Source organism: Eurosta solidaginis, chromosome 5 (assembly GCF_040869045.1).
Source record: "Eurosta solidaginis isolate ZX-2024a chromosome 5, ASM4086904v1, whole genome shotgun sequence".
Lineage (NCBI taxonomy): Eukaryota > Metazoa > Arthropoda > Insecta > Diptera > Tephritidae > Eurosta > Eurosta solidaginis.
The window spans coordinates 209,303,875-209,311,431 of record NC_090323.1 but is presented as its reverse complement, the minus strand read 5'-3'; the positions used below and the strand labels follow the sequence as shown (position 1 = coordinate 209,311,431).

Sequence of the window (7,557 nt, the reverse complement as noted above, 5' to 3'; positions counted from 1 at the left end):
ATATTAACTTTGGTCCGATGTTTGTAACGTTGAGAAATATAGAAGATAGACTCACCATTAAGTATACCGAATTGATCACGGCGGCGAACTGAGTTGATATAGCCATGTCCGTCTATCCGTCCGTCCGTCTGTCTGTTTGAACGCAAATTAGTCCCTCAAATTTTGAGATATCTCAATGAAATTTGGCACAAGGATGTATTTTTGTATTATATTAGACATTTGTCGGATCCGGTAGGATCGGACCACTATAACATATGCCTCCCATACAACCGATCGTTCAGATAAGACGATTTTGGTCATTCCTGCCGCAATTTAGAAAGTATAAACGTGAAACTCGGTGATATATATTCTAATAATCATAGAAGATTTCATGAAAAAATCATTTCGATCGGAGCTATATATAATATATATCCCATACAACCGATCGTTCAGATAGAAAGCTTTTAGCCATTTCTCCCTTAATTTCCAATATAAAAACGTTAAACTTGGTGATATTTATTCTAATATATCATAGAAGATTTCCTGAAAAATCACTTTGATCGGAGCTATATGTATATAGTATATACCTATGCCATAAACCCGATCGTTCAGATAGAAAGATTTTTGGCAATTTCTCCCTTAATTTCCAGTATAAAAACGCTAAACTTGGTGATATTTTTTCTAATATATCATAGCAGATTTCTTGTAAAAATCATTTCGATCGGAGCTATATATAATATATATCCCATACAACCGATCGTTCAAATAAGCGGGTTTTGTGCCATTTTTTATTTTATATTTATCTTAAAAATCGTTTAGGTATGTACATCTGTTCACTATATATTTCTTATCTTATACATCCGATTATTTGGAGATTACGAACTTACTTACTTACTTAATTGGCGCTTAACCGTCTAAACGGTTATGGCCGTCCAACAAGGCGCGCCATTCGATCCTTCGCTCCGCCAACCGGCGCCAATTGGTCACACCAAGGGAGTTTAAATCGTTTTCCACCTGGTCCCTCCAACGGAGTTGGGGCCGCCTTCTACCTCTGCTTCCATAGGCGGGTTCCGATAGAAACACTTTCTTGGCCGGAGCATCATCTTTCATTCGCATAACATGGCCTAGCCAGCGCAGCCGCTGCGTTTTAATTCGCTGGACTATGTTGATGTCTGCGTATAGCTCGTACAGCTCATCATTAAATCTTCTTCGGTACTCGCCAACGCCAACGCGTAGAGGTCCATAAATCTTTCGAAGAACTTTTCTCTCGAACACTCCCAAAGCCGCTTCATCTGCTGTTGTCATGGTCCATGCTTGTGCCCCATATAGCAGGACGGGTACGATAAGTGACTTGTAGAGTATGATTTTCGTTCGCCGAGAGAGGACTTTACTTTTCAATTGCCTACCTAGTCCAAAGTAGCATTTATTGGCAAGACTGATTCTTCGCTGGATGTCAGTGCTGATGTTGTTGCTAGTGTTGATGCTGGTTCCCAAATAAACGAAGTCTTTTACTATTTCGAAATTATGGCTGCCAACAGTAGCGTGGTTGCCAAGGCGCATATGCGCTGACTCTTTGTTCGATGACAGCAGGTACTTCGTTTTGTCCTCATTCACCATCAAACCCATCTTTACCGCTTCTTTTTCCAGTTTGGAGTAAGCAGAACTAACAGCGCGGGTGTTTAGGCCGATGATATCAATGTCACCAGCATATGCCAGTAATTGCACGCTTTTATAGTATATTGTTCCAGTGCGGTTAAGTTCTGCAGCTAATATAATTTTCTCCAGCATCAAATTAAAGAAATCGCACGATTGGGGGTCACCCTGTCTGAAACCTCGTTTAGTTTCGAACGGCTCGGAGAGGTCCTTCCCAATTCTGACTGAGCTGATGGTGTTGATCAACGTCATTTTGCACAGCCGTATAAATTTTGCGGGGAAACCAAATTCAGACATAGCGGCATATAGGCAGCTCCTTTTCGTGCTGTCGAAGGCGGCTTTAAAGTCGACGAAGAGGTGATGTGTGTCGATTATTACGAACGGGATAAAATTATTGTTCAGCCCCATTCATGAAAGGTATGAAGCCTTCGGCACAGCCAAAGACAGTCCCGTCCTTACTTGTTTTAATTCAATTTTTTGATCTTGGTGGACTTTGGCACATCACTGCACAAGCCTTGAGTCTTGAGGCGGCGGCCTCATTATTACAACTCGCGACATCTCGTACCTTGAAAGTCCATAAATATATAACCCCTGACAGGTCGTTTCGGAGAAGTTGAAATTAAAATGAAAAATTAAGTTACGACCATGTTACTTTTGATATACAAAGCAGCGATCTCTTCAATAAATACCAAAGATAAAAATATACCCCAGATAAATTGCGGTTTTGGTCACAGGCCCAGGCCCACAGATCGATGAGCTATGCAATAGAATAAACGACTACCTCCCTGATCTCTCCAGTTTTTTCGCCTCGCGAAACCTGGCATTATCACCGACTAAATCTTCCGCGACCTTATTTACAACATGGACGTCCCAAATGTCGACCATTTTGAACATCCACGTCGATGGCACTACGCTACCGACTGTCCTACACCCCAAAATCTTGGGTGTGACGTTTGATCAGGATCTACATTTTGGTGAGCACGTAGCCGCAATTGTTCCGAGAATTCAGCCCGTAACAAAATCCTCAAATCCCTCACTGGCAGTACTTGGGGAAAAGATAAAGAAACACTCATGACTACATACAAAGCAGTTAGCCAGCCGATTACGTGCTACGCGTCACCCATATGGTCGCCAAGCCTAAAAATCACCCACTGGAAGAAAATGCAGGCCTGCCAAAATAGTGCTCTCAGAATCGCCACGGGCTGTCTTCTTATGTCCCCAGAACACCATCTGCATAATGAGGCGAGAATACTCCCCATCAGGAAGAGAAATGAGATGCTGACCAAACAGTTCCTGTTGAATACCCAGAAACCTGGGCATCCCAACAGATGATGAACCAGCACCGCCTAGGGGCTTAAGGAGTCATCTCCGTAAGCATTTTGAGGAAATACGGCACCTGAGAACCCAGCCGTATGAAGTGAAAAAACACAAGCAGGTCCTTGGTGAACTCCATAAACATGCGTCGGACCTTTATGCCGGGAATTGCCCGGTGAATCCAGTACTTAACGAAAATTATCCAAAATTCGCGGAAGAGGAACGCATACTCCCCAGGGAAACGCGTGTCACTCTTGCTCAACTTCGTTCTGGATACTGTAACAGGTTAAACTCTTACCTATACAGAATCAACCCGGACATACAAAATGTATGCCCCGCTTGCAATGTGCCCCTACATGACACCAACCCTCTCTTCAATTGTAATGTGGAACCAACGCCTCTAACACCCCTTTCCTTATGGTCCACCCCTGTTGAAACGGCAAGTTTCGTTGGACTCCCGTTAGAGGATATTGATGACAATTTGTGATCGGTCGCGGCTATTAGGTGGGGCGATCATTGCTACAACAACAAAAACCCGACCATCTCGGAATCGATTTAATATGACGACATTGAAACTTCTGGGCCATCTCGCCTCCACCCCTAGTTCCACGAGGAGCTTGGGGTCAAAAGAGCGTTTATGGTCCGGAATTTTCGAACAAAGTATATTTTTAGCTGAGAAAAAAATTAAAAAAATTTTGGGGTTTATTTAATTTTGGAAATTAAGTAGTTTTATTATTTTTTTCAAATTTTATTTATTTTTATTTACGTAAAATATCATCGCAGTTAAGTAATAGTACCAATAACAACCGAGTTAAACCACCTTTAAAACATGATTTGGTGGGGCTTAAAATCTTTATTGGTTGGTTACGTTTTTAAACGGTTTTTTTTTTTTTTAATTAACCTTGAAATGGTGGTTCTGTTGTAGTTTTTTGATCAGAAGTCAATTTGGGAACTTGACGTACCTTTGTATAGTGGAAGCTAATCCGAGAGACCTATTCCCAGCAAAGGGTTTTGCTACATCATTGTTGGGTTAAAAACTTTTTAAATTATTAGCAATACTTATTACTGTCGCTACTTATTTGGTATGAATATATTTAATGCCATTCCAAGTTGCGGTATTTTTTCTTTATGGCACGTCCCTTTTTTTTTTTCCTTAAACTAGCTAGCCTAGCCTTTTCTATATCCATAACGATTCGTGTAGCTTCAAAACCGGAATAACCTTCCTCAATCAATTTTTCAATTGTGGTCATCTGTACCTTGTTTGCGCGATGTAATTTACCATCAGGATAATCCGGTGCCGTAACGGAATTATTTAAATAATAATCTTCTTCCTCTTGGGGAACGAGAAAGAAGTCGTTCGAAAAGCTTTCAAATTTTAGATTCTTTCTATGCCGATATGTGATACCCATTTCAGTGCGTTCCACTACAACACTTATGCAGGGTGTACTCTTCGGCCTCCTCATCTTGAGCTACGAAAACAATTTATTTTCATATTTTATATAAACAAATATTTTCTTGTTTACCTTCACGGGAGTCATATCCGCTTCTAGGATACGCATATAGGTAGGCCTTGAAGGCAATTGCTCAACTTTACCTCGAAGTAGCAACCTGCCAACACCATTGTTTGGAAGATCTTTTAGAAGAAAATATAGTGGTGTACCCATTTTTTCTTCTTTATAGTCAATGTTCTGAGAATGAAACGGGTTCTCATACTCTTTATTTTTGTTCGCATCTACTTCCTGCTCATTCTGGTTTTCAGTTACTTCTTCGTTCTCAGTTGTTTCCATTCTTAGAGTATGTTGAAATATAATCCCATATATCAGGCAAAAATCATTTAATAAATTTAAGGATGCTTACTCTTTATTTTTGTTCGCATCTACTTCCTGCTCATTCTGGTTTTCAGTTACTTCTTCGTTCTCAGGTGTTTCCATTCTTAGAGTATGTTGAAATATAATCCCAAATATCAGGCAAAAATCATTTAATAAATTTAAGGATGCTTAAGTTGGTATGTGACTAATTTGATAATCTCTCGATGAATTGTTATCGATGCGCTCCAAATGCTCTATGCATGGTACAATAACCAGGTAAAAGCATCAGGGTTGCATTTTACACGTTTTTTCATTCGAAGGTGGTCATAAAATGTCAAACTTTGATTATGTTTACATTTTTTGTTTATTTACTTTTGATGTGAAAATTTATTAGGTAATTCTTTACTTTAGCTCACAACTACTAAAACTCGTCCAAAAATATCGGGAGAGGTGTCAAAAGAAGCGCTTTGGACCCAGGACCACGAATCCGAAAACGGAAATTGAAAATTTTATTTCTTTCCAGATATATTTACAAAGTTGAAAATTATCATGTGGCTGTTGTAATTTTGATGGTGTCGTGTGGGTAAAAGTGTTTTGCGCGGATATAGATTTGGTCTCCCATGGTAATTTTTTATAAGCGGGGCCGAAGGCCGCCAACGCAGAAAGGTGTTCTGCGCAAAATTACCATGGATCCCACCCCCGGTTTCGGAGATACCCGCGGGTTTTTTTCGGTTTTTTGTTAATATCTTTGGAACGAATTTTTATTTTCCGGCTTCGGATTATTAATACTGATGTCAAGACGCGTCGTTTGATATATCTCTCGATATTTTTGGTAGCGTATTAGCAGTCGACCCCTCAACTAGACTATTACCTGCGCAAAAATACTATGGATTCCACCCCGGTTTCGGAGCGCTCCGGTGCCATTTTTCAGTTTTTTGGAAATATTTTTTGACAGAAATAAAACTTTTAATTTTCGCTTTCGGATTCGTCGTCCTGAGTCAAAAACGCATTTTTTTGACACCTCTCCCGATATTTTTGCACGAGTTTTTGCAGTTGTGAGCTAAAGTAAAGAATTACCCCCCAAGATCAAGGAAGAGGAAAAATTGGAAAAAAGCTTGTGGCGTTAGCTTCCCTAAAATGGCTTAATTTGTTCGCTCCATTTTCAGGCCTGTGACCTTATTGTGGGAGCTCAGAGAGTAAATTTGATGCCCAACTCCACTCCATCGCTATATTTACCGTCTTTGATGTAAATATTGTTTCCCGAATGTTAAAAGATAAAAAATATAATATAATTTTATGTACGACTTAGCAGTGCTAATCAAGAGTTTGTAAAAAACGGAAGTTGTCTCATCGTCCCCAACGGTCATTCCTACAGTTATCTACCAAAATATCGGACAATACTTTCGCCGCTACAATGTGAAGGAAGGACGAAGGATAAATAATAAAGTCCCTTCTACATGTTCGCTTTTTTTTAAGTGACACCGTTGGAGCGAAAGGTCAATACTTCGCACGGAACAGCTGCAGCACATAAACGGATATGCATGATGTACCACGAATAAGTCGTGTAACCCAGACGCAGTAACCTCCCCTAGTATCAGGGCCACCATTAGTTTACAAAGAGCGAAAATATACTATACAAGTATACACAAAACGGCCCTTATCAGGGCCACCACTAGTCAACAAAGAGAAAAAAAAATTGCTAAACAATTATACCTACGAAAAGCGACCACTATCAGGGCCACAAACAGTTTGCGAAGAGAAAATATTGTTAGACAATTATGTTTTACATGCTATAGATTTACTTTTGGATTATTTATATCATCCATATGATGACAAGAAATAAACTGGAGTATAACAGATACTGGAGTTGAAAACGGAAATATTCCAAGCCGAACTTTTACCGTAGCAGGTACCGATACCAGATCCAACCTAAAGCAGAAATTGATACAATAGCCTGGTAAGTACTACTACTACTAGCTGAAGTAAGTACTACAACCGAACTAGTATCCAAAAATTAAACCGAAAGCAAAATCGGTTCCGAACAGAGGAGCAAAAAGAAAAATTTGATCAAAACAACCACCTTTAATTAAAAAAGATTACATCTAAAGACATGGTTACTAAATTACTTAATTTTTACTTTACAAAATACATGAAATTTTAAAATAAATCAGTACTTATTCATGAACATACTATTAACTCAGCATTTTATATACAATCTCATCCCAAATTTTCAACATCTCTTAGAGACAGTAACGTTAGTATTCATACATACATGTATTGAAAATAAGGTCCACTACAAAAAACATTTAGCAATAGCATTTCCCAATATAATTTTAATACTACAAAAAAACGACCTTAAGCAGATAAAGTAGGAACAATATAATTCCTAAAAAGTTGTATCTCACTTTACATTAAACTGCTCTGGAATATAAATACATACACTAAAAGATGCATACAATACAAAACGGTCCCTTATTTATATATCATAAACAAAATTAATGTTGCGACCATTGGATATTTTTCAAATCAATTGATTCTAGAACCATCTCCCATAATGGAGACATTTCACGTAAACGTTCGACATGTTTGATGCAGGTATCGGTAATATAACCAACCTCTTAAATGGTGGTAAAAGAACCAATACAAAATCTATAAAAATTTAACAATAAATTACTTTCAAATCAACTAAACAATTCAGTACGGTAAACTCGTATACCTTATTGAACTATGTGCCAAATCCTCATCAGTTCCAATCGCACGTAGGTTCCAGTGATGCAGAAGTACATGCTGAGGCACTAGACAA

General features: G+C 38.8%; 1 protein-coding gene across 1 annotated transcript; it reads right to left on the bottom strand.

Annotated features, from left to right (window-relative positions):
- Positions 1-3,647: 3,647 nt before the first annotated feature.
- On the bottom strand, positions 3,648-4,989 carry LOC137233517 (uncharacterized). Its single transcript, XM_067756590.1, has 3 exons — positions 4,804-4,989; positions 4,470-4,734; positions 3,648-4,415 (listed from the first exon to the last, which is right to left on the bottom strand). The coding sequence occupies exons 1-3, from the start codon at positions 4,875-4,877 to the stop codon at positions 4,041-4,043; spliced, it is 714 nt and encodes a 237-aa protein (XP_067612691.1). The 5' UTR covers positions 4,878-4,989; the 3' UTR covers positions 3,648-4,040.
- Positions 4,990-7,557: the final 2,568 nt, after the last annotated feature.

Excerpts from the sequence above, each read along its gene's own strand:
- LOC137233517 (XM_067756590.1), bottom strand. The coding sequence starts at position 4,877 with ATGGAAACACCTGAGAACGAAGAAGTAACTGAAAACCAGAATGAGCAG. Across the intron at positions 4,735-4,803 it reads GATGCGAACAAAAATAAAGA|AATGGAAACAACTGAGAACG; the intron begins GTAAGCATCCTT and ends ACATACTCTAAG. Across the intron at positions 4,416-4,469 it reads CGGATATGACTCCCGTGAAG|CTCAAGATGAGGAGGCCGAA; the intron begins GTAAACAAGAAA and ends TTGTTTTCGTAG.